Source organism: Pleurodeles waltl, chromosome 10, assembly GCF_031143425.1.
Source record: "Pleurodeles waltl isolate 20211129_DDA chromosome 10, aPleWal1.hap1.20221129, whole genome shotgun sequence".
NCBI lineage: Eukaryota > Metazoa > Chordata > Amphibia > Caudata > Salamandridae > Pleurodeles > Pleurodeles waltl.
This window is the reverse complement of record NC_090449.1, coordinates 824,136,539-824,164,453: the sequence shown is the minus strand read 5'-3', so window position 1 is coordinate 824,164,453 and position 27,915 is coordinate 824,136,539. Positions and strand designations below refer to the sequence as shown.

At 40.8% G+C, this 27,915-nt stretch overlaps 1 protein-coding gene across 11 annotated transcripts in view; it reads right to left on the bottom strand.

Annotated features, from left to right (window-relative positions):
• TRAK1 (trafficking kinesin protein 1) overlaps nucleotides 1-27,915 on the bottom strand; it is a 269,898-nt gene that overhangs the window by 74,795 nt on the left and 167,188 nt on the right. For 7 of the 11 annotated variants that reach the window (XM_069211499.1, XM_069211489.1, XM_069211494.1 and 4 more), the window contains 5 exons: nucleotides 26,292-26,422; nucleotides 23,539-23,613; nucleotides 18,543-18,680; nucleotides 4,729-4,805; nucleotides 2,396-2,638 (listed from right to left, as the gene is read on the bottom strand). In XM_069211499.1, coding sequence (XP_069067600.1) covers nucleotides 2,396-2,638; nucleotides 4,729-4,805; nucleotides 18,543-18,680; nucleotides 23,539-23,613; nucleotides 26,292-26,422 — 664 coding nt within the window. The remainder of the gene's footprint in view (nucleotides 1-2,395; nucleotides 2,639-4,728; nucleotides 4,806-18,542; nucleotides 18,681-23,538; nucleotides 23,614-26,291; nucleotides 26,423-27,915) is intronic. The other 4 variants (XM_069211490.1, XM_069211495.1, XM_069211493.1 and 1 more) reach the window with 1 other exon arrangement.

Genomic DNA, 27,915 nt, shown 5'->3' with positions numbered 1-27,915 from the left:
AAGCAAGGGAAAACATATATGTCCAACTACTGCAACATGCTGGATACAATTTGGTTTGTGGCCATGGAAAACCACACATAAAACACATCTGAAAACAAATACACAACATAAATAACCACACATTTCATTATTGTATCATGATTTTTTTCAAAATTTACTTTGAACCAAACAGAAACTTTATTGGGTGCAGTCTGAAGAAATGAATGAAGGGCATGACAGAAACAGATATTTCATTGACAGAGTGGGACAGATGCCAGGCCCTTATGTTCCGCTTTTTTTTGCTGGTTTAGTGCTGTCAGGATCAAGGACTAGTTACGCCTCATTCATTTGTTTAAAACTTATTTTACACCCACCACATCTGCCGGGAAGCATAACAAGATGTTACATACTGTAATATGTTAGCTGCTTGCCAAACCCTTGGAAACAAAACTCCAAGTTGCACTCTAAAATATCACTTCTAACCGGTCATAAAAGACATGACATGTTGTGTGTGAACCAATCTCAAGTGAAATAGGTTGGTTTGCTCTACAGTGCTTTCCAAAATACTACATGTATATAAATAGGTACCTCTATTTTGAAAGTTACATCTTTCTGTGTCCATCAGTAATCGCACAGATTTGTCCAGTGGATCACTAGATAAAGGAAGTCTAATTATTTCTTTAAAACCCTACTGAATCTTCTACTGTTATCCATAAACACCAAGGCATACCCTTTTGAGTTGAGCGTATCAGACATATATGCACATTTATCCAACTGTTCTTAATTTCTTAAATCCTTCCAATTTTCTAACTTTTTGGTGGCGCATCAACTCATTTGTATGTGTTTCCGCAGTGACACAATATAAGTGGACACACTGATCAAATTCACCAATTGATATTGAGACTGGTAAGACAGTGGCTTCTGCTGTATGGCCTGTATACATTGTTCGCACCTGACGATGCAGGGGCAGAAATTCTTTTTATGCTGAGAGAAAGAGGTGCACTGATACGGTTTACAATGGACTATATATTAACAACGTGCCACACTCCGAAGATACATTTGATCCACACCATCTTCCGTTACTGACTGCGGTACTAAAACATATTTGTAAATGTAACAATATATTCTGAAGGTCAAGGCATTCTCTTTATTTTGATTTGTCTGAAATATCCTACAAAATGTAAGGTCAATACCATATAATTCCTAACTATGAATGAAAATGTGCGATACAACTGGAACACCTTTCACCTAAAAACTGAGAAAAGGGTTGTTGACAAAACTGTTTGTAAAGACCCCAAATCATATATAGATGCTTTGGGAATCTTTTGCAAATTGATTCAATGTTTAAACCTTCTGAAATGCCAAGGCACAGATATATGCAACTCTATCGTGTTTGGACTGAGGCTGAATTGTGAAATTACTTTGAATTACTTTGTCAAGGAAGAGGGCATAGAGTAAACAGATTAAAGTATACAGTAGCAACCTTTTAGGATACCATAATTTCCTAATAGCTACTAAAATAAGGTTATTGGCATGTTTGTATTACAAATTCGTATGCCATATCATGTGAATAAATCTGTAGAAACTAAGGCAGCTGTGCACGCACATATCAGTTACAGCACAGCCAAAGACATTGACACCAGGTATGTATTGGGTATTTGTTTCCACTATGATGTTTGGAAATACAGTTTGCAAAGTTTGCTGGTTTACCTTTTGCTCATGCACATTTTTTAAATTCATAGCTATTTTTTTAACCATATATCGAGGCTAATTTTATCATAATCAAACAAAGCCAAGGTGGAAAATGTATGAAGGATTTTTCTCTGCAATGTTATGTTTCGCAGAGTTTTTTTCTATGCACAACGATATTGGTCTGAAACAAGACAGCTGTTTGTTCCACCTGCAATTCCCTGGGTAAATAAAAAGAGACGTCCATTAATGAAGAAATGTTTCGTGTGGTTCACTATACTGCAGAAAGACAGGCATGCAGCAAGTTACAGTGGAAATCAATCTAAATAATTAACCTCCCATAATGCTATATATTAATCTTTTAGACCTTCTCAATTTCTTGTTAGGGAACTGTGTCTGCCAAGGCATACATAATTGACACTTAGGACCTGATTTAGAGTTTGGCGGATAGGGTTACTCCGTCACAAACATGACATATCGTAATACAGCAGACGGGATATCTGTACATTTGTGACGGAGTAACCTGCCCCCCAAACTTAAATCAGGCCCCTAATAGGCAGTACTTTCTACAAGTGATGCTCATCAGTTTGCAGTTCAACCACGATACATGTGGTTATCACACATAGAAAACAAATAATACTATTTCATGATTTTAGAGCCACAAAAAAACTATCAGCAGCAATCACTCCTATTCCAATGTTGCTTTTGAATCTCAAGTGATACTAACCCGTTATCAGGTGATTCAGTTTGTAAGATGATACTATTTGTCTTGTTGTCAATCACAATATTTGTGATGTCTCCTCCATAAAAACTTGAGCGTGGTGTGCTTACACAGCTAGAAATAGCAGAGTTCATGGCAGATGACTGGTTAGACCCTGGGATGTTCATGGGAGATGGGGCCAAGGACCTCTGTTTCACCACCTGGTTTACATTCCGTACAGTCTCAAAGACGCGCTTCTGATGCCCACTGCTAAAACACAAAGGCAAAAATTAATTGCTACACACCACAAATATTCAATATAAAAATATATTCTAAAATATGACATTCTCTATGGCTCATTCCCAATCAGAGTTTGATATTCCGCCGTTACCCCCGATATAGACTGAGGATGTCGGCTCTGTCGGCATTGACGTAGGCCCTGCCACAGTGCAGGAATCATCTGAGGAATGAGCAGCCAGTCTATGTTTGAAAGCTGGCACAGACAAAAACTCCTGTTGCATTTTCCTCTTCTTCCTTATTGAGTGACCACAAAGACTTGTGTTCATAGGAACAGCGCCGCTTGGCAGTCAATTTGGCAAACTACCAAGGGGTAACAGTGCGGCTTGGGCTGTGGCTGCAACACGAGGCAAACTCTCAAAATCACTGGAATCCACATCAGAGGTGTCAAGGGGATGGGGAGCCAGACTCAGTATTCAGTTGCTCAGTCCCACACCCTGATTGAGGGACAGACGCCTCCCTACCAAGTTGATTTCCTTAGCGATGACACCTACTACATAAGCTAGAAATGAATCAAGCCTAGTGTCGGGTTAAGTCTTTGTAGTGTCACTGTCCTTATCACCGATCTGTTTCCTATTACCCATGATTTCTGATTAGGGCACACAGGAGCACAGATAATAAAGTCGAAGCAGCAAAGCAAACTTGATAGACTCACTAGTACTACTGCCAGCTACTGCCAAGAGGGGTGGCCCAGCCCCTTCTTGGCAATGATGAGCAAAGATGGGCTCCATCTTGATTCTGGGACCCTTATGGTGCTCTTAAGCATTATGTGTAGCCCTTTGACTCTGCCTGCTGCCAAGGTGGCTGGGAGATGTAGTCCCACCCAAGTCACGGGAGAAAGCAAAGTTCTGCAATGCGGGCCGGGGAACCTGCTACTGTAAATGGATTGGGATGTGACCCTGAGTAATTACCAGTGGTTGAGATTAATTCAAGCATTCCATCTATCACTTTTTATATATTTCAGTCTTCCATATAGTCCTGAGCTAAAACATCCTTATTCACTAGCATCTGATTCTAGTGAACTTATTTTTTGAGCAGTACCAGTCTGAAACCTTTCCATGATAATCTGCTGGATTGGTTTAGCTTCACTTGTGCATTTTATACCCTGTGAAGATCAGTTTTGTGTCTCCAACAGTGCTTGCAGTTATCCAGGCTGAAGAGTACTTCTATATCTGGGCATAAGCTTCGAGGCTCCATCTTTACAAATCTAATGTGACTGCCCACTGTGAAACGGTTCACCTGTTTCTTGTGCTGGCTACACCTCGTGAGATAGGTAATCTAGGGTTCAGACTGCACTAAGAGGAACTTTTCAAACTAAATATGATTCAAGCTACAGACTGGTGTTCCTTTGTGTGGTGAGTATAAGGAGTATATGCCAACGCTTTAGGTTCAGGTAAACTGTTTCTATTCCAGTGTGGTGCTGCCTTCTTTTGCACATTTTAGGGGACAAATATATTTTAAGCGTAGCAGGCTCAGACTTTCTAAGATTTAAACATCCAGAAAAGATGTTTTCCAAATTTTCCATTTACAGTACAAACAACAATTGCATCATTTCACATGGAATAGAATTTTCTTGCAAAAAGATCACATTTGATCATTTGTGTATTATTTATGTGCTGACTGATCACATTTGAATTCCATCAACAGTGGTGCCCACTGATTTCTGATGGGATGGAGAAGTTTATATTCCACTCTCTGCACACTGAATGTCCAGCCACACTTAATAAAGGACTCTACGATATAAACTGTGCTCACTTCATCAGAAACTCAAATCTGTGAAAGCATCTTAATGCACCAGGTCTGAAATGCATGTGTGACATCCTACTCAATGTGGAACAAGCAGTTAAAGAAGTACATAAATAAGCACATTAATATGCTTAATACATCAGTAAACTTGAAAGTCAAGTGAACAACTGCAAAGGACACATCACAAATGGCAAAAATGTAATTAAACTCTAGCTGCTCTTCAGTATCTGCACTAATACTCATTTCATTTTGCTTTTGGCCAATTTTACCATTTGAGTCTCAGTACTTATGAAAAGAGTAATCCTTTCGGGTCATACTTAAGTTCTGGGGAGTCAGGATCATCCATCTGCAACTCTTTGCGCATTGATCCTTCGATTTCAGCAGCTAATGAATCCTACATAAAGAAAGTAACCGAAAACAACCATAGTTTATAACGTGTGCATTACATTATTTTCAGTAAATCAAAATAAACTACTCATAAATAAAAAATAATTACATGAACAAGAACTGCGAATCACCAATGTTAATACAATATGATGTATTATTAACAAATCCACCACAAGCAAGGGTGCTCTGACTCCCTAACACACAGCATGATCATGAGTTTTCACCCTTTTCTTTCAGTCTCTCTTTCCCTGGATGTGGCTGGATGTGAACGGTTTTCCACACGAGAAATATATGAAAATAAGTTACGTACCTGTAACTGTAGTTCTCCAGTATTGGAATCTTTCATAGATTCCCATGCTTTAATCATTCCCCAACGTTGAGATGGGAGTCCCTGGGATCTTATAATAGCAATGTAATGTTAAACATTGTGTATGACGGCTCTTGGCCCTTCACTTTTATAGCATATCATAGTCAATTTAAAAAAGAGATCAAACAGGTGGCTTTATCCTCTAGAACACTAGTGTGAGAAGCTCTAGTCCCTCCGATTTTCCTAAGCACGAGTGCAGGAGAACCAGTTATAAAGAGAGAGAAGGTGAGCTTCCCAGGGGAGGATGGTGGGGTGCATGTTAATCTATGAAAGATTCCAATACTGCAGTTACAGGTAAGTAACTTATTTCTTACTCCAGAATTGGAAAATTCATAGATTCACATGCTTGAATCGAAGTATATAGCAGTAGTGAAGCACATTGTAATCTCAAAGCGTTATAAGCATACTGATACATACTATCATATATTCACATAAAACACAGATGCATGCATATAACAAGTGATGTATTTAAACATATGTAAATATCCCAATATATCAAATAAAATGAGAAAAGTTCAACAATGTGCAAGACTAATAAGAGGATGGTGGGAAGGAGATAGCTCACCTTTACTGGAAAAGATGTCTTTGCACTGCTTTACCCACTGCGACATCACTGTAAGGTGTTGAGTCTAAGCAGTAGTGCTTCGTAAGAGTGTGCCTATTCTTCCATGTGGCTGCTCTGCAAATGTCTTAAAGTGGCACACCAGCAAACAGTGGTGTTGAGGTTGACATAGTTGTCATAGAGTGAGCATGTGATGATACCTGCAACTGTTTTCCTGCTGCCTGATGACAGAAGTGAACTGTGCTAGATATCCATTTAGCCGTGCTCTGTTTAGAAAGGGGATATCCCTTTCTTGGTGCACTGTAGTCCACAAATAACTTACGAAAGCCTTTAGTTTTGTCAGGGTAAAACTTTTCGGTTGGTTCGGAAAGAGGGTTCAGAAAGAACATCTTGAGCATTACCAGCACATCCCTAAATTGCAGGAAAGGTTCTTGAATGGCGAGGGCTTGAATCTTGCTGACTTATCTGGCCGAAATCAGAGCCACAGGGAGAGAAACCTTCCAGGAAATAAATTTTATATTCACCCTGTGAACGGGTTCAAATGGGTGTTTCATGAGCTGTGATAGCACTGTGTTCCATTGCCAAAACGGAGGAGGTCTGACAGGTGGAAAAACACTAAACAAGACCTTGAGGAACTGCTTGGCAAGCCTGACAGACCACAATGATGGTGACGCGGCGGATCACCAAAACAGGGATACAGCCGCTTGATGAACTTTGATGGCTGCATGAGCTAATCCTGAGCAAGCTAAATGTAATAGGTATGGAAGGATCTCTTCAGATGACTATGAAAGTGGATGGACCTGCGCCTGTTGACACCATATACAAAATCTCTTCCACTTACGACAATAGGTTTTGTACTGTCCGCTCGAGCTCTGGCAAGTATTTCTTTACAATTGAGAGTGATGTTTAAGTGGGCAAATTCATTGTGCTCTGGAGCCAGCCTTGACTCCTGTTTAAGGCAGACCCAGCAAGCTGTCTAAATGCAGTCGTGGTGATAGCCATAGTGCAGTGTATCACCTTTGCTGAAGTGCGCTCTCGTCCCTGTAAGACCTTCTTGGCCTCTGTTTTGGCCTCTTTTGGTAGCTAATCTAAATACGGCACAAGGTCAGCCCATAAGTTGGCGATAATAGCTCCCAAGAACAGCTAAAGAATTTGCTGCCCTGACTTTAAGCGCTGACATTGATGAAAAGCACTTGCCAATATCATCAAGGCACCTACCCTTCTTGTCTGGAGGCACAGAGACTGGAGTGGAGGGATTTTCGGATCTTGGATCTACATTGGGCTACCTGGGTGATCACGGAGTCCGGATATGGATGGACAATAAGACAGGCTGGAGAGTCTTCTGGAGCCTTGTGTTTTGTCTGGATGCAGAAGAACGGCAGTCACTGTGGCCAGATTCCTCATTACATTCAAGCCCTCTTCTCAAATATGGTTGACAACGGGCACAGACCGTAGGCATATAATGGCTCCTTGAATTCATTTTGAAAGCAGTCCATCTGCTTACTGGACACGGGGAGTGTGAATCTTTTTGCTGGCCTTTCTAATAGATTATGAAATCCCTCAATGTCTTCAGGTGGGGAACCCAATGAAGTGGGTGAAGGAGATGATGTGGATATGAGATAGTCATCCCATTCTGTGTGTATGTCACGGAGCTTCCCTTCATCTCTGTCATCATCAGAGGTTGCAAAGTCTTGGAGAAGAGCTGTCTGAGGTGCTTATCCTGCTGACTCAGGCAATGGTAGTGGTCTTTGTCTTGCAGCAGAAGGCTGAACAGTAGGTCACTATGCTAGTGTAGATGCTTACTGTGCAGTAGCTGCCATTGGTGGAAAACGCTTTCTATAATCTGAAAGCATGAATTGTAAGTCTGAATCAAGAGGACTGACAAATCATTTCCTCCTGGTATGGGTGCTGATATTGTTCATGACGAGCATAGTAAACTTGTTCATATTCCTCTACATCATACTCTTCTTCCCCTCTTGGCAATTTAAATGCAGCTCAGAGGGACTATGTGCAACACCAAAGGGTCTTTCATCCTCAGTCTTCCTCATACGAAAGGTGGGATGGTACCAGAGGAGTCACCTGCTTGGAGAGCTGTGCGTTGGGGTAAAATATTTGATTTTTTCATGTCTTTGTGTTTTTTTCTCCTGTCGACGGAGTCATCGATGAGGCTAAAAGAATCATCGTCATGAAAACCATCTCTTTCGACGACGGTCTCACCATCGACGATGAAAGAATGGATGCTGACGGAGGAACCCTCGTCACTGCAATCGGTGGCGAAGTAAGAGAAATTATTAGATTTGACGGCTTAGCTCTAGATGCCATCGACGAGGATGTCATCGTCAAGAAGGACAAAGTGGTGCTTAGCATGGAGATAGTGCTTGTAGTTGCAGTCCTTAATGGTGCCATGTCTTCATCATCGATACACCAATGACAAGGCTTTCTTTGAAGGCAGGACGCTCGTTGATTATGAGTCAGAAGATGGAGCTGAGGAAGGCTTTTTAAAAGAATGACAAACCTGAGGAGGTGGTGTAGGCGGTTCAGGTGATAACTTTGTATCCCTTCCGAGGAGGTAGATGGACCCTTTTTTTCCCCGTTTGTTTGACATAAAACTTAGATTCCTGAGGAGATTTTGAAGGACTGTGGCCTTTGTGATACTCATGAGTGGTCTTTTTTTTTAGACTTTTGTAGGCTGTTCACCAGAGGAGCGTGAATGGGGTGATCTTTCCCCTTCATGGGATCTCTTCGAGGACGCAGAGGGGTCATTATCCGATCCAGACACAGGCTCCTTCCTAGATGTGAGCTGCTGGAGCCAATCAGAAGCCTGCCTTCTCTGTCTTTTAATGTCTTAGTAGAAAAGGTACAACATACCTTACAGTCTTTAGCTGTATGATCCGGAAAAAGGTCATAAATGCAAACCTGACGAGGATCCTCCAAGTGAAGCCTCTTTTTACCACAGGTACTGCAGGCTCTGAAGAGACTTTTCTTCTCCTTATCTGAACGATTAGAAGGGAGATGAAGTCAGATTGGTAGCAAACAAGCTCTATGGGGCAAAGGAAAAATGCACCCAAGAAAAAGAAATTCCTTTAAATATATCCAAGTAGGTATATCTAAGCAGAGTTCAGTGGAGACTCCCTAGCACGACGTGTGGATGAAAATCTGAGGGACTTGATCTTCTCACAGGAGTATTCTATAAAGCAAAGCAGCTGATTGGCTGAAACCTATGTTTAGTCTCTTTTTTTAAATTGACTATAATATGCTACAAAAGTGAAGGGCCTAGGGCCTTCATACATTATGATTAACATTACATTGCTATTATAAGGTACTCAGGGACTCCCATCTTGATGATGGGGAATGATTCAAGCATGTGAATCTATGAATGTTGTTCCAAGACTGAATTATATATATATACATATTTATCCCCATGCCCAATGAATGGTGCAGTGCTGTTCACTCCATGAGCTGGTCAGTCATATAGTCATTATGTTTTTACTTATTAGTAGTTAAAATCCAATGTTGCTTATTAATAAAGTTGTACAGTGCCTTGAAGACATGGTTTTTCAGTAACAAACTGTGTTTATCTGTTTTGTTGCAAAATCACTCTATTGCAAAGATCCACTTGCAAACGAGTACCCTAGAAAAGTATTTACTTTCTAATTTGAAATCCATAAGGCACCCACTCATGCTTCAAGGGGAGAGATGTAGTAGTATTCAAGCACCACTGTAAGCCCCTGAGTGAGGAGGTCACAGAGACAATTAAAATTATAAAATGTCTGAAGCCTGTCAGTAGCCCCACAGAATTAATTTTTTCCAATTTGAGCTCGGTTAGATAGGGGAGTGTGACTGGAACAATGTTGAAGACTATGCACCTTCAAATTCAAAAGCCAAAAACAGATGTTTGAAACCTACCTACAGGCTTATATCTTTACTTATTTAAGCTGCAAGGTAAATGTTGAATTCTTCCAGGGATTCTCCCTAAGTAATTGTTACCCCTTCACATCCCAGTGAAGAATGGCTTCTGAAGGTGCAGCATCACAAAAAGTTTTAGAAGTAAGAAAATACCCCACAGGTGCATGGAGGATACCAAATCTGTGAAATGTGTGTGGTTTGGGTTAGAAGAAATAGAAGAAGGGAAATGCAGGTGTAATTGTTTAAAGAAGGAAGAAAAGAAAAGTATAGGAAGAAAACAGTGTTAAGTGTTCTGGGGTACCTAGCAAATGGAATAACACATGATGCTGTCACTCACAACCAATGGTAGAGGGCTGTTCAGCTGCATTCAATAAATTCTATTTGGAAACAACAATCAACACTATACTGTTCTTAAAGGAAAAAGCCATTTGTACCAACACGAAGATATAGTTCCTGTGACTGTCAACATCCAACACTTAAAGGAGTGAGTGCTTTGTTGTTTCTGTCCACTTAGTATTTCGTGTTTAGCAATGTTTGACATATCATTGAGGTTCTTATGCCTCTTTAATCAGCTACTGTTCTGTGTGGCTCTACATTACAAATTATAGTTATTTATTGACCTATCAGTTAAAATATCCTGTTCTCTACAGTATAAGGATATTTGAAGTCAAACAGGAATTCCGTGACTCTACAGACAAATGAGGCTTAACGATGTGTTCCTTTATATAGTCACAGAACTACAAGGGGACTTGCAATATTCTTTTAACCTATGGCAGAAGGTATTCTTCCTCATGGGGGCAACATTACCCTTTCCACAAAAAAATGAAATCCTTAGTCTCTTGTGATTTAATTTCAGACATAGCATACTTGCACATATCTAGACTAAATGCTGATTATACAGAGAGAAAACAATCAATATGCAGGTAGTTGCTTGCTGCAATAAATATAAACAGTTTAAAGTAAGTCATTTAAAAAAAATGTTATTCTCCCCAGTGATCTGTTTCACGCATTGCCAGGTGGCCGGTAAAAAGACACTTGTAAACTCAGGTGTTCTACTTAAAAGAGTATAAATGAATTTTCCTGTTACAGGTGACTGTGATTTCACAACTAGACTAGCTACAGACAGATATATGCTACAATGGTAGCGCTGGTCCCAGAGAAAGCATAGCAGGCCATACTTTCCATAGGAAAGGCATTTTTTGTTTTCTTAACAACTTTGGTGCCATAAAAACTTTCCAAAAAAAGGTTACCCATTTTGGCCCCTGGGAAATGTTTACAGTGATCTATCAAAAGAGGCAGAGACAAAAGTTGAGGAGGGATGTAGTAGAGTGGTTTCACATTTTATTTTGCAAAGGTAAGTTTGCCATCTGCTAGACTAACAAACACCTGAATGGAATTACACCAAATTTGACACAAAGATAGAACAGAAAGTATGGTTTGGGGGATTTGGTCTAAATCCATTCAGCCAGTTATAGAAATTAGTGTTCAAAGAGGAGCTTGGGTTGGGTATGAAGAGGGGTTAGTCATCTAACCCACTACAAAAAGTTAGGGTCTGTTCAACTCATCCTTCAATGGATATATTACGTCACTAGTTGTCTGTATACCAATCTGTCTGTCTCTTAGCAATATAATCTGAGTATTTGTCTGCAGAGTTTATAAAAGGTCAGTGTTTGCTATTCTGAATAACACTGCACTGTAGGTCTATTTTCTTTCATAAACTTAACATGACTTTGATACATGTCAAGAGCAGTCACTGACTTTGAAGGAAAATACTGTGCAAGTTTTCTGTTTCACTGTCTTTGAAACAGCCAAGCCAGAATGATGGAACCTCAAGCTTTTTGACACTCTCACTTTACCCAATTGCATCACTTACGTCCAAAGTGTTGTATTTCTCAGCCACAGATGTCTGAGACAATACACAGAGGTAATGCAAATGCATCAGGACCAGCTGATCTCGCCACCCACGTGTCCAATGTTTCCACCTCTCATTCAGTGAGGCAGTGATGATATATCACTCACTTAGAATCCTCAGATATTACATCATGACTCCCAGACCCCTCCGGCCATGAGCCAGCAAGCACAGGAAGAATCTACAGCCACTAACTCCCATTGTAGAAAAAGAGTCCTCTCAGTGATCCACCACATTAGGTCCTCCCACAGACACATTCACCAATCGTGAAACCAATACCAAGCAACTGAATAGTGAGAAGTGGAAGCCAAGGCCCTTTGGATGAAAATTCTAGGAAGGGGCATGCGGATGGGGAAACCCTTTCATGAAAGTAAACCACAGTTTCTGGGTACCTCTGCACATCGTATTACATAGCAGTAGGCGACTGACTGGCATGATAAAAAAACAACAGTGCTGTGACCTGCAGGCATCAAGAGGAAGCAAGGAAGACATGCACATTGCAATACGGAACACAGTAGCATTTTAATGGTAGCGAAAATATAGTAATGTATACAACATGGAACAAATTGCCACTTGGACTGAAAATACATTGACAGTCTCAAATACTCAAGCACTGAGGCATGGTAAGTATATAGAGCCCAACACTAGGTCAGGAAGACAAGTATATGATCACTGTAAAAAGGGGATAATGACATGCTCACTGAGGCAGAACACAAGTTAAAAAATAAGAAATACTAGAACAATGAACACATTCACACAGACTGAACATACATTTATATTTAAAATGCTTGAACACTCTGAAATGGACAGACCAGAAACTCGAGCGAGTAGAGACAGAAACTAGGTCAGGAGGGCAGTAGTATGGCAACTGTAACAAAGAGACAATCATATACTTACTGGGACAACTCCCACACTGGAAAAGGAAAATAGCTGCATGCACTCCCAAACACAAACACTAGAACTGCTTAAGACACGTAACTGGTATGGGGAAAGACTGCAAGATCTGACCATCCCTGTGATGTCCTCACTGACGGAAAAGCTCACTTTTACTCTTTAGCTCAAACACAAGACCCTCTGTTGATGCTCACAAGGGTCTGGTGTAAAGTTGTAGCATCCTGCCTACAGAGGTTGTTCAATTGGAAAAATCCAAAACCTCCAGGTTCTGGTCTGTAAGCTGTGACTCTAAACAGCACCTATGGGTCAAGGAAAAGTGAATGCCCACTATACAAAAACAACTTAATACTCATATAACACTCACTATAATAACCTCTCTGTTAATAAATGTGCATAGTCATCCATCCTGCATGCTATGTCATTATCTTCACAGCCACCACAGTTTTGAAGGCCGAAAAAATAGCAATGATCACTCTAAAAACAAAATTTACCCTTGTCAACTGCTCTGACTGACAATGCTCTGTTGAAGTGGCCTTCTCAATGAAGCCCAGAAAGAATATATACAACCCAGCATCAATGGTCAACTGAAAGGCAATGTATTCTGTAGTACGTATTCATTTAGTTATTTATTGACTTCTTTTTATACGGAATCGCAAGCCAACAAGGTTGCCTTAGCGCATTTGCAGAGGGTAGCACACTACTCAGTGGGAGTGATTTGTATGGGTGTGTGTGTGTCTATGATGTGGTCTCTTTGGGTAATGTTTTGATGTTGTGCTTAAAGACCAAAGCTACGCTCATGTGAATATGAAATTAAAAGGAATGAGAAATATCATGCTTAAGTATCAGATACTGATGTATTTTCAGATAAAAAGAGAGTGCAGTGTGGCCTATGCGGAAGTATTTTGGTGTCACAAGTTTATTGGGGAGAGAGGTAAACAGTGTTACAGCCCGTGGCGGTTTCTCTATGGGGACGTTAGGGCGTTGCCCCCCCTCCCCTGTGTTAAAAATTTATTTAAAACATTTATAATCCCGGCCGCGGTGCAGCACTTTTATTATAGCTGCGGGCCAAGTGCACACTGCAGACTTTAAGTTCATGAACGGGTGGGGCATCATTGTAGACAGGACAGGCAGACTGGCTGGGACTCAAGTGTTAGTGTGCATGTCAGGTTAGACGGGTGTCTTCCTACGACCAAGCTGGCATGCGCCTCTGAGACCAGCACAACGTTTGTGAGCTGAGGATTACAGCCACAGCTTTCCCGGTCTCCTTCCTAGTGCTGACTTAGCATAAGAGCAGCACCAGGATTAGCTGGAGCAGGCAGTTTGCTGAAACAAACAGCAAGAGTGGCATTTGGACTGGCACAAGAGAAGCAAGTAGACTTGTGGCTCAAGGCAGCAGGACTCAGAGCGTGGGGAGCGGCAAGAAGCTGCTCCTACCACATTGCCAGAGGAAATTCCACCTTCATCCAGCACAAGGAGCGGCAGGGCTCGGGAAAGAAAGTTGGAAAATAAAGGCACATAGGACACTGGCAAGGAAGATGGTAAAGGGTAAACAAAAGTTAATTTCAGTCCGTGATGTGCAGCACTCTTTAATTTCTATGCTCCGTTTGTGAGTAGGTTATTCAGACCAAGACTTATAGTCCTGGGTATACTATTATAAATCCAGGACCACATGCACCAGGCTATACCTGCATTGGCTACTTACACATGAAGCAGAGAAACGCAAGAGCTCTGATTGGGCTTACTCCATCCTCTCCTATCATCATACAATATGGCCATGTATCACTGTGTTCAAGGCACGTACTTAAAGTTTTCTTACTAGAGTTGGAACTGGATTTTTAGGACATTGGGATAATAACTTTGTTACATATATTGGGGCTGAGGAACAGGATTATATAATTGAATAAGCATCCTATTATTCCCACCTTTCTTTCATTTAGCAGAGGTCTAATTTTTTCCATGTTCTCGGCCTAACAAAGCACTGCTTCTGAATCTCATGAGAAATATACTTTTTTGAAAAGTCTGAAACTGCTGTCTTCTTTCAGTAGAGTATATGGGGAGCACTATGGGTGCTGTGAAAGGCACACTGAAAGAGGAACTTTATCATATCCAGGGAACTAGATTTTAAAGGTAATTTCTATATTTCTATTCCATGTATTAAGATAATGGCATCTGATGCTTGAGAATCTATTCAGTACTTGCCAACGACTAGGGGCCCAAAATATTTTGCCAAACTCAGAATGACTTTAGATATCAGTTTTCTGTGACATATTCCTTAAGTGGGTTTACCTACTTGATGGTGAATAAGGATTCTGTCTAAGTTGCTGAATTTCTTTACCTTTTGCAATGCTCCACATTTTGAAAAAAAAGGTAATTTTCTTGAAAATGCCACTGGAAGGACACCATTTGAAAGCTTTTGCAATAATAATTTTTATTTCATTTATCTTTCCAGAGTCAAAATACTACAAAGGAAAAACCAACAATGGTTAAAAATGTGGCATACATTTCACCCAGTATTATCTTTGTTTCATCTCAATATAATGTTGTTCATGTATTTCAGGACTAGAGTAATAAAACACCTGCTTTGAGTATAGCACTGTAGAAATACTTCTGTTTCTAAGTGATCAAAGTAACAAGTGTTATTGCTCGATGTACTGTTTTTCAATTTTCTGACTTTAGAAGGAAGATAATCTGAGTAGATCCTGCTGGGATTTAAAATAAAGACCTGCATACAACTTCAAATATCACTTGCAAGCGTATAACTCAATGAGCCATCTCACACTGTAGTTCTAGTTCTGACTTATGTATGTATATGTGAATTTGCGCTGCAGTATTATGCCCCACCACTTCTTTTAAAGGTCACCAGCCGTCAATGGTTACACCCTGTGTTTAGCTGCTCTTGTACATGGATGTAAGAGAGGAGCGAGAGAAAGACATGATCGGGTAGGCATGAGGTTCCCTATCAATTTTGGATTGGTCTAATATCATACAGTTTGAACACATTAAATATGGGAACAGAAAGTGCCCAGACGTGAAGGATGCTCCCACTAGTCTGGCATGCTTCCATCAACTAGTGTATGTTCTTGGGACTGCGTACTTTAGTGATCCACGCAGCTGTGTGCAAATTGTACCAAAAGTATTTAACAATATTAACCTGTGTGCAATTGTTATTAATCAAATGTAGTTTATGGCTGAATCTACCTTAGAGGAAAACTTGACATATATTACCAAAATGCTAAGAAGACATTTATTCATGCAAACTGTGCTTGCTTGGAAGCCATGTTTTGCTAACATTAGCCTAACTTGTAACCAGGCCCGAGTCTAATGTATTCGGTTTTATAAAATGTTCTGCAAGTCTCGTGTTCTTCCCCCTTCTGCAGGTGTCTTATCGAGTTTCTTTTTAGCTAAAACAGACTTACAGGCTGATTTAGATCTTAGTGGAGGGGTTACTCCATGACAACGGTGATGGATATCCCATCTGCTGAAATCTAAATACCATTGTTTTCATGGGTATTTAGACTTCGGCAGATGGGACATCGATCACCGTTGTGATGAAGTAACCCCTCTGCCAAAATGTAAATCAGGCCCTAAGTGTTCTTGTACTGAAGCTCTTAGCTAGAAATTAATTGGACTTTGGCTGTGGGAGAGATGCTCCTGTACCAGGCAGACCTGACCAGTGATACATCCAAGGTCACACAGACATGTTTTTTTGTCTTGTGCTGAGAAGCTATATAGACTACTTGCTCCAAGAGAACAACAGAGGCTGATTGGACTGTTTAGTGGGCACCGATATAGAGACTACCAGAACTTTCCTTCACGTATTATGTGTTTCTTAGAATAGTTTAGCAGACCCTGCCCTGATGATCTCTTCTTGACTCTGCTGATTTCACTTGCCCAGGGTGTTGGGCTTCATGCTTGAGCACTCATGCCTACCCCGCTGTAGCTTAAACTTGGTTTATTTGATGCTGACACCTTACTCAGAGAAATCCCATTTCTCTTTCAATACTTATTTGGAATAGGGAAGTTTCTTTATGGAACCAGTATAGATAATATTCTGTCTTTTTTTATGTTGTGATATTTTGCATATTTTTCCTCATGCTATACCAATTGAGATTGCATGATCACTGAAAAATAAATGTTTATTTGATAAAATGACTGTTGATTATTGATTGAATTGCAACTTTTACTAATATTGTTTATAATCCTTTGTGGTTTGGACACCATCCTCTCTGTCGACTTTGTGAAGCCTCATTGGTTTCACTATATAATTGATATATATATTGCTGATGTTAGCTCCTTTCTTCTGCTTCAAGTTGACAATCAAAGGTCCATACGACCAGTGGGCTCTGTTTATGATTATACTAAGAGATTGAGATTTCGGGATCACCGCTGCATCACTTTGAAGCCTACATAGGAGAAGCAACAAAGAAAGCCACAATAAAGGGCATTACACAACCAGACATGTACTTGCTCTGAGGACTTCATTCAGGAGCATCAAAAGAGCAGTCATTGTGCTGACAATCATGGTAAATGCTCGCAGGAGGCCACAAATGAGTGGCAGAGGAGCAATACAAGGAACTTGTAATTCTAACAAGCTTATGCTATATGGTTGAAGTCAGTGCAAAAGCAGAGCAAGCCATTAAAACTGGCACTATTAACCAGCAATGGTATATGGTCTGTGGAGTCATCACAGGAATGGAAGGTACGTGCAGAAAACAACCAGCAGTGGAATATGCTATGAGGAATTACCGAAAGAGAGGGAGTGAGGCAACCCATAGGACTGGGAATCATACACCAGCCATGGTATATGGGCTGTGGAGTATTTCCCTCCCCTGAATAGGCAGACAGCAGCTCACTTGAGTGGGCTTTGGACACTCACCCAAGCTATAAGAGCTTTGGCAGCCCCAAAGCAGGAGGTATCTATAAGTGCGCATTACACAAACAACCAAAGTATACACTACACCCATGGATTTCAGATAAACAACCCAAGAAATTAACAGTCACCAGACTTTCATGGATCTTTAGATACCACCTGGCAATACTGTTGGATATTAGAGATTGTGATGCCTAGGAATGTATCACATAATGAGAAATTTCAAACCATTCAACACAACATCCTGCATAGAGTGTACCTCACACCAGCCTCCCTCTCCTGCACATGCAGCTCCTCATCGACATGCCCACAGTGCCAACAACTGGGGGCAGACATAAAACATATGTTTTGGGCCAGTCCGGTAGGGTAGCCACAGAATTCTGGACCTTGATCTCCGATGGAACAGGGCAGATAGTCTGCTGTACAGATTTACACATGCTTGAGGGGTCACTGCTCAGCCTTTTTAAAGGGTAGCCAAGGCTGAGAACAGGTTTACTGACCTAGCATTGCCCAAGCCCAAGCAACCATTAGTTTGCATTCCAAGTAAGTGGGTGTCAACAATCTTCAAAAGAGACAACTGGGAAGGTCAGATTTGTTTGGGAGTTCTGCATGCAAATAATGCCGGCTCCCTCAGAACACCGGTTCCGCACACCAAGCAACTGTTAATGAAGCACCGTGGATACCACTGGCATATACTGGAAGGTAGTAGCCCCCCCACATATGTTTGAGAGGGTACTAAGAAATCAAGGGATGACACCGCACAGCTCACCATCGCCGAGTGGAATGTTTTCAGTGCTGCACTACATATGGGTGAAACTCAAATAGAATAACAAGCCTTTTCCCTCCGTCCCGGGAAGAATTGATTTACTCAGTATCATTGGAAATCACCACTTTCTGCCCGTTTCCTCAGCAAAGTGGAAAGTTACAGGCTGTCGACTGAATTTTTCAGAAATGAGGTCCGCTAAATGTTTACGAGTAGAGCTTGACTAAAAATATTTTAAAGTTGGATCATTATTTCTATTCCCAACCTCTTCATTTTGTTGCAGTAGGTTTCCACGTTATAATAAGGAATACATTGAAAGAGACACTAACAGTGAACCTACTAAAAGTTGTGAGTATTTTGTCACTGAAGCCCTCCTATTCATCCAGTACCTTTACCTGCATTATCCAGGTGGTCTGTCGTACAAGTGCCACCACTATTAACATACCAAGAAAACTGATTTAAATGAATCTCACCATTGGGAAAAGGCCTAAAGTGTTGTAGCGTCGTGTTGTAGCATTTGGCATGGTTTTGTTTCTTAGGTTCTTCAGCTCTTCCTGCGCCTCATGAAGCATTTCCATGCACTCTGCATATTTGTCTTCCAGCTCACGTAACTGAAATACACCAAGAGTCATATGTAAAACCACCACTAACATACTGAAGTTCCAACTAAATGAGAGTGAGGAGTTTGATTCAAGCACTTGTGAGAAAAATATGACAGCCACAAGGAATTATCTTTGTTCTGAAACAAGCTAGGGTGAGGCAGTACTTTGAGAACGGAGAATTACCTTAACCCCTTTGGTGCCGTGGACGTAATGGTTACATCCTCGGCTGCAGTCCTGTAACCATTACATCCTGCAACAGGCCCATGGGGGTGTGGGGGGGGAGGAGAGGGGGGGGGGGGACAGGGCGCGAGCGCTCCCCATGGGCAAGGGTCGCTCCCCAGGGAAAAATTATGTTTTAGGCCATTTTATTTTAATTAGGCCAACCACTAGACACCATGGATAATTTATTTATTTATTTTTCCAGGAGGGGAGCAGCCCCTTAGGCAAGGGTCACTCCCCTGGGGCCAAATTTATTTTAGGCCATTTCTGCCCCCAACGCCTACTTTTATTTTCATTTTGTTACATAAGGGGAGCGACCCCTTAGGCAAGGGTCACTCCCCAGGGGGGGGGATATTATATTAGGCCATTTCCACCCTCCCTTGGGGGCAGATCGGCCTATTTCTATTAGGCCAATCAGAAACCACTTGGGCACCAGGGATTGTTGTGTATATTTTGTCTGGGGGGCAGAAAAAAGGGGGAGCCCCTTGGGCAAGGGTCGCTCCCCATGGGGCACATTATTGTTGGCCATTTCTCCCCCCATAGGGCAGATCAGCCTACTTTTATTAGGCCCTTTGCCCCCAAGTGGGGCAAAGAGCCCACTAGACTCCAGAGAAGATTATTTTTCAAAAAAGAGGGTGGTGGTATGGCCATACCCCCACCCTAAATAAAGGGGACAAAGTTGTTCTGCCCACCGGTGGGCAGATGTGGCAATTATCCCCAATCCACTCCCGAGAGGGGGGGGGGCAGAAATTCTACTAGATGCCAGGGAATGTTTAAAAATATAGAGGGGTGGGAGCTGACAAACAGTATAGGCATGGTTATCCCCCCACCTCAACTGAAGGGGTAAAAGTCTTTCAGCCCCCCATCTGCAAACTAAAGGATCTTATCCCAACGGCAATCAAGAGGACATTTGATTATTTTGGGTATTGATTTTACATTTGGGCCAAGGGAGCATGGCTAACTCTCAATATCGTCCCACTTAAAATGGTGAGCAGCTGCACTATTTGGACTTTGGGACGCTCCCACCTACAAAAATCTACCAAACCTACACACATCTGAAAACTAAACATCCGGGTGAGTCCAGGGTGGTGTGCTTCACATGAAACCCACACCATTTTCTTACCCACAAAGTCCTGCAAACCTCCAACTTTGCTTGACCTTATGCATTTTCCCAACATTTTTGTGATGGAACCTTCCGGAATCTGCAGGAACCCACAAAAGTCCTACCAGCCAGCATAGTCACATCTACATAGATTAAAATTCTGCCCCATTTGTCAGCCTAAATTCTTTTTTTTTTCCAAACTACCCCTTTGGCCCGCTTTGATTCCCTCTCAATTTCGACATATTTATGGCCCATCCCTGTCACAGGTACTTGGCCCACCTACACAAGTGAGGTATAGTTTTTATCAAGAGACTGAGGGGAACATTGGGTGGTAGGAAATTTGTGCCGGTGTGGTGATCCCACACCGAAATGTGAGGAAAATGTGATTTTTTTTTTGCTAAATTTGAGGTTTGCTGAGGATTCTGGGTAAGAAAACACTGGGGATCCACGCAAGTCACACCTCCCTGGACTCCCTCAGGTGTCTAGTTTTCAGAAATGTTTGGGTTTGGTAGGTTGCCCTCGATGGCTGCTGAGACCAGGACCAAACTGCAGGTGTCCCCCCCCCTTGCAAAAACAGGTAGTTTTGTAATAGATAATTTTGATGTGTCCATGTTGTGTTTTGGGGCATTTCGTGTTGCGGACACTAGGCATATCCACACAAGTGAGGTACCATTTTTATCAGGAGACTTGGGGAAATGCTGGGTGGCTCCTCTCAGATTCCAGAACTTTCTATGACCGAAATGTGAGGAAAGTGTTTTTTTGCCAAATTTTCAGATTTATAAAGGATTCTGGTTAACAGAACCTGGTGAGAGCGCCACAAGTTACCCCATCCTGGGTTCCCCTTGGTGTCTAGTTTTCAAAAATACACAGGTTTCATAGGTTTTCCTAGGTGCCGGCTGAGCTAGAGGCCAAAAAACACAGATAGGCACTTTCCAAAAACATGTTAGTTTTCAATGTAAAAATGTGATATGTCCCTGTTGCATTCAGGGGCATTTCCTGTCGCAGGGACTAGGCATATCCACACGTGAGGTACCATTTTTATCGGGAGACTTGGGGAAATGCTGGGTGGCTCCTCTCAGATTCCAGAACTTTCTATGACTGAAATGTGAGGAAAGTGTTTGTTAGACAAATTTTGAGGTTTGCAAAGGATTCTGGGTGTCAGAACCTGGTGAGAGCCCTACACTTCACCCCATTCCTAATTCCCCCTAGGTATCTAGTTTTCAAAAGTGTACAGATTTGGTAGGTTTCCCTAGGTGCCGGCTGAGCTAGGGGCCAAAATCCACAGCTAGGCAGTTTGCAAAAAACAGGTCAGTTTTTTGGGGGAAAATGTGATGTGTCTACGTTGAGTTTTGGGGCATTTCTGGTTGCAGGCACTAGGCCTACCCACAAAAGTGAGGTACCATTTTTATCAGACGACTTGGGGGAATGCAGGGTTGAAGGAAGTTAGTGGCTTCTCTCAGATTCCAGAACTTTACAGCACCGAAATGTGAGGGAAAAGTGTTTGTTAGACAAATTTTTAGGTTTTCAAAGATTCTCGGTGCCAGAACCTGGTGAGAGCCCCACAAGTCACCCCATCCTGGATTATCTTTAAGGGTCTAGTTTTCAAAAATGCACTGGTGTGCTAGCTTTCCCTAGGTGCCGGCTGAGCTAGCGCCCAAAATCCACAGCTAGGCACTTTCCAAAGAATCCATTCGATTTCAATGTAAAAATGTGATGTGTCCATGTTGCATTTCCTGTCGCAGGCACTAGGCCTTCCTACACAAGTGAGGTACCATTTTTATCATGAAACTTGGGGGAACACAGAAGAATTTGTCCTTCAAATGTAAGAAAGTGTGTAAAAAAGAAATCTATTTGAGAAATGCCTTGTAATTCACATGTTAGTATGGGGACCCCGGAATTCAGAGATGTGCAAATAACCACTGCTTCTCAACACTTTATCTTGTGCCCATTTTGGAAATACAAAGGTTTCCTTGATACCTATTTTTCACTCTTTATATTTCACCAAATGAACTGTTGTATACCCGGCATACAATGAAAACCCATTGCAAAGTGCAGCTCAGTTATTGGCTCTGAGTTCCTAGGGTTCTTGGTGAACCTACAAGCCCTATATATCCCCGGACCCAGAAGAGTCCAGCAGACGTAACGGTATATTGCTTTAAAAAATTTGCCATAGCTGGAAAAAGTTATATAAGAAAATGTGGACAGAAATGGCTGTTTGTTTTTCAACTCAATTTCAATATTTTTATTTGTATTTCAGCTGTTATTTTCTGTAGGAAAACTTTGAAGGTTCGACACAAATGACCCCTTGCTGAATTCAGAATTTTGTCTACTTTTCAGAAATATTTAGCTGTCCGGGATCTACCACTGCTTTCACACCCTTTTCTGTCACTAACTGGAAGGAGGCTGAAAGCACACAAAAAATACAAAAAATGGGGTATGTCCCAGTAAAATGGCAAACTTGTGTTGAAAAATGTGGTTTTCTGATTCAAGTCTGCCTGTTCCTGAAAGCTGGGAATATGTTGATTTTAGCACCACAAACCTTTAGTTGATATCGTTTTCAGGGGAAAAAACCACATGCCTTCTTTTGCAGCACCTTTTCCCAATTTTTCCGAAATAAAATCGAAATTTTAGCTGTATTTTCGCTAATCTTAGTACCTTTAGAATGGCTAAGATGTTTGGGAAAAAAGGACGCAAAAGTGGTCTGGATAGCTTCTGTGGACAAGAAGTTATGAGGGCCTATTCGCAAACTACCCCAAATAGCAAAAAAAAGGCTTGGCACGGAAGGGGAAAAGGCCTGGCAGCGAATAGGTTAATGCAAAGTAGTGAAACACAAAGTCATACTGCTTCGAAACAATTGTAAAGTTCATAAAAATACGTACCAAAATAAAACCATCAGGATGGAAATGCTATTTTGGAATTATGAACTATAAAGGGCAACAACCCAACACTTCCTATACTGGATGGGCAGCAGATATAAAACTACTACAATCAGCTAACCACCAAAAATCTAGAAATTTCAAATCAGGTGGTCTTGCTGAATTTCATGTTAGCACACAAATCATGTTCCATGTCTAGCTGTATTTCATTTCAGTTTTACAAATTAAATGACTGACAAATGAAGTCAGGAGACAAATGTAGGCTCATGAAGGCTGGATCCTTCCCAATTTTTCAGGTTAAACACTAAATGTGTTAACGGTTATTTGCATGAAATATATCTGAAATGTATCTTGAAAATCTGGAATGGAACTGGCCATAATGGACCTACGTTGAACATACCGTGATCTAGAGTGTCTAGCTATTAGCTGTTTCTCTTAAAAACAGTAAAAGAACGAATAGGAAATGCTGCAAAAGCTGAACCTTGCCCTTGAACCATTTGAATCAAAATTAGAAAAAGGTCGAAAGAAATTCCAGATAATTCTGTGTTCAGATGGTATTGATCAGAATCTGTCCAGCCTAATTCTCTTGAGCAGTTCTGTTACTTCGCAAAATCTCTGGACATCGATGAACATTTGTGGAAATCCAGAATTGCTATGAACAAAAACATACCTCTGATGTGAGCTGCCGCTGAGCATCTTTGGCTGCCCCCAAATGCTGAACAAGTTCTTCATTTTCAACTGCATACTGAAAAAAGACCAAACAAATTACTGACCACATGGCTTTCCAATGTAAACATGGATTTACTGTTATTTCTCTGAATTGTCAATTAGTGTATTTTAGTTTAACTGTGGCAGAGTGCAGCAGTTGAAAGTGTACCCAAAATAGAGTTAACCACAAAAATCTTTCATTTAATCGCTCTTGCCTTTTGTCAGACATGATATATTTGTTTTATTAAAGAGCTTTGTATAGCTCAACATTCAGTGATTCCAAAGGCCCCTTGGTGTTTGTTGTGTTAGCATTATAGTGATCGATTAGCTCACAGAAAGGGTACTAACACCAGGAGTAGTCTGCGTAACCTCTAACCTTGTTAGTATCCTTCCACCACCATCCCTCACTAATGGGCGCTGTCTGATCCCGACCGGGTAGATCAATATGCTTGAGATGGTATTTATATTCCACCTCATGTTTAACAAGTGACCATGTAATCTTGCTCTGCAGGTTTCCCGTGTCTGCCTGTCTAATGATGGGTTACTCCCAAGGAAATCTTCATGGGAGGTGGTCTTCTAGCTCACCTCTGACTTGTGTGGGTTGTGGAAATAATGGGAGAGAGTCAATGCCTTCGGGTTCCTCTGGAGTAATTTCAATGATGATGCCTGATTTTGAGTTGAGTGTGTGCATGTTTCACTGGGTTTTGATATCAAGGTTTTAAACAGTATTTCACGTTTAATACTGCATAGATTAAGAAATCGATCAACTTTTTATTAGATTTTCTCAAGAAAAGAGGTGTATTCCATTTTATCTTCAACCATATATGGCTTCTTGTCTTAGTTATGGAGTTTTATGGCTCATCAGTTTTAGAGAACAAAACTATTTTTTACATTTTAAACGTCAATGTTTAACAACTAATCAAATCATCATGAAAAATGTATCTAGATAGGTTCAGTTAGACATAATTTGAATCAAAATTACTTAAGTATTTTTATCGTAATTAAAAGATCCTCAATAATGTATCACTGTGATTGCAAACTATTCAACTCAACATATGCTTCCAGTGCGTCTTCAGGCTATCTCTTCTGTCAGTGCCATTCAGTATCCAGTGCCCTTTTCATTCTCTCGGCTCACTTTCCTTCTCTCTGTGCCCTTCTTTCTGTCCATGCCCTTGTTCGCCTGAGCACCTCTTCTTACTTTCAATGACTTTTTTTTATTTCTGTCCCACCTAAGTCATTGTACCTCTTCTTTCTATCAGTGCCCTTCTTTCTTCCTTTGCCACATTCACTTGGTGGCCCTTCTTACCGCCTCTTCATTCTCTTTGCCCTTTTTTCCTTTGAGTGCCCCTTCTTCCTCCGGGCAGTCCGGCTGTAACTAAGGTCACCGACCACCACCAGTTTCCAAGAAAACTTCATCAAGATTTGACTCACACATGATTTTCATGCAACACAAGGATAAAGGATTCAAAAGGCCAGGGCACCCGTATGAAATAAGATAAGAGTCTGTACAGTTAGGTTCTTGGTCTTCGGAGAATCAATATATAATCCAAACAGAGTTAAAGTTCAGTGTCTTTATTCTTGTGCAAGGTTTTCATACATGTTCATCACATCAGAAAGATTCCATATGTGGTCATCACAACAACATCCAACAGCCAACACGTGTTTCGTCTCCGAGAAATTATCTCATTGACTTCCTCAGGGCAAAATATAAGTAAGGTGCTAACATGAATAAATGGCTTGTCCTAATCAAGTAAAACTCTTCAAGAAAATGTACGATCACTAGAGAAAGAGTAGTGGGAATTACGTGACCGGGGCAAAACACTATTATACCCGAGTCTTCGTGAGGGAGTACTCATAAGTCAGCACGTATGGATCCAAAATCTTTTACGGTGCGATCTATAAACAAAACAGTTCTATTGGGTAAATTCTTGTGTTGGGGGCGCTGTGTCTTGCTCCTCGATAACTAAGAAAAAGGACGTGTAAGCACTCCGTCTCATCTAGACGTATGAGGTATAGAAGAGACACAGAGTAAGGTCTCAGGAGTGTGTGTGTACAAGGATAAAGGACATTAAAGTGGTACAAGGGATTAAGGGCTTTAAAATGTAAGTTAAGTCATATTCCTCGTTTTCAAACTAGGGTTGAAGCTAAGCCCAACATAAAATAGCTGGTGTAGGTACAGAATAGCAGGTTCAGTGCAGGACAAGGTTAAGGTGCACAGGTAGAGCAGTGGATTAACGTCCGTGCTCTAGTAGCAGAGTGTGCTCTTTCTCTATGTATACGCATGGTCCAGCTAAAAGAGATTGCATGTAGTACATGTCTTGAGCTATGTGAATTAAAGTTGCTCAATCAACTAAGAGTAGTAAGAATCAAAGGCTCATCCCCACTCCTGTTGTTTCCTCAACTCCACCAGCTACCCATCAGCGTTATACTTTACAACTACAACTGTTTCAATTGAGGGGAGACACCAAACAGTGGTATTTCACCTGTTTTGTGATGAGTAAATTTGGAATATGAGGAAGTTCGTTCATGAATAATGATCCAGTACCAGGATTAATGAAACACAATTGTCATTTACGTGTGAAACATCACTGTGTTGTGTCCTCTACAATTAAAGAAGCTCACTATAGAACTTATGATTCTTTGCTTGAGGCTTCCATTAACTTTTAGATTATCAACATTACTAGAAATGTGTGACTACAGCGGAAGTTGATTTACCGATTTTGCCTTCTTCTGCAAATCCACAATCTGAGATAGCAGATGGGTGATCTCTTCCTGCTGTCGTGCGGCATCTTCCGTTTTCTTTGACAATTCATCTGATATCGTTGAAATCTGGATACTTGCTTCCCCTTTGACAAAAAAGACAAAAACAATATAAAGCGACCTTTGCCAGACACAACGAAAAAGAAGCGCATTGCTGGAAATATTTAAAAGAATACAAATTTGACTTCACAGTAATTTGTGTAGTTCTCTAAATTAACACGCTAGGATGTGCATCATGGTTGTACATTAGTACACAACAATGTTATGCAACCAGTAATTGTGTCATGCAGGCACTTACTCCCGGGATACCTGACACGAGATTTATAAAATGTCAAAAGCAGATGAAACTGACTAACAAAAACAAAAAAACAGGAAACAATAACACGTATGGGCAACTTCATAATGTAAAGCTGTCAAATTCAGAAATCTTCAGGTACTGCTATGTGCTTAGTCAAGAAAATGATCCTTTCTTTCACATGCATTCCGCATTTACACATAAGGATGCAATGTTCCACCCGCAAGCAACTTCTTCAACACCCCTACTGACTGTCCTCACAGTCTAAACATGTTCTACAAAAACCAGAACCCTGACCGTGCACTCTCAAACTCCCCGACTTTTCAAACACACACATACGACGTCACACATTTCACTTACTGCAAAATTAGAACATAAAACAGAACCATATATTGACATCTACATTCTTCATAAATTCAGGTATGTGTTTCAGACTCTTGCTGTAGCTCCTTTAACCTCCCTTTGCTCAAGTATCAACTTCAATAAACAGCTGTCTTAGAACAGAATCCACGAACGTACTCAACATTTAAATTTGATCCATTACACTCATCAAAGTTTTAATTTATTTTAAGAGAGTTAATTAATATATTTTCTAGAAACTTTCCTAAAGATCAAATAGTGTCGAAGAAAATAAAAATATAATCAAATTGCTTCAGTAAGTAAATTATAATAGTACTAAGATATCTGATGATGATGATGATAATCAAGTGTGACAGCAACCCTGAAAAGAATGTCCTGTTGGTAGTTGACCACAGTCATCTTATTTGAAGAGCCAGATTTTCAAGCTCTAATAGTTAAGACAAAAACGTGTATGTCCTTTAATCCTATAGGCAATAAGCATCAAACCAATTTTGAAGAATGAACACGAGAATTCCAAAGTATTGAAGAGCTATTAAAAAGTAACCATATTCGAGGTAAAAAATTACTTGGCAAAAGGATCTGAACTCAGATTATAAATTTACAGAAATCCATACTTTTGTCATTAAGCTGCACCCATATCTGGGATGAACAACCAGAGATGAACATGGGTCCTTCTTCATCTGACTTAATTGTTCCTTATCACTTAAACTCTTTTTCCAATTTTTTAAGGCTCCTGCATTTTAATTTTTCTGCCTTCAGTGTAAGAACCTTCTCTTTAAATTTTTCCAGCACCCCTGCTATTCCTACTACACAGTCCTCTTTGAATCCTCCTAAGACCCAAAACACAAACACGTTACCACAATTGGAGGTCCCTACACTAGACATTACTGATATGATCAGAACGTCTTAGCTGCTTACCAGAGA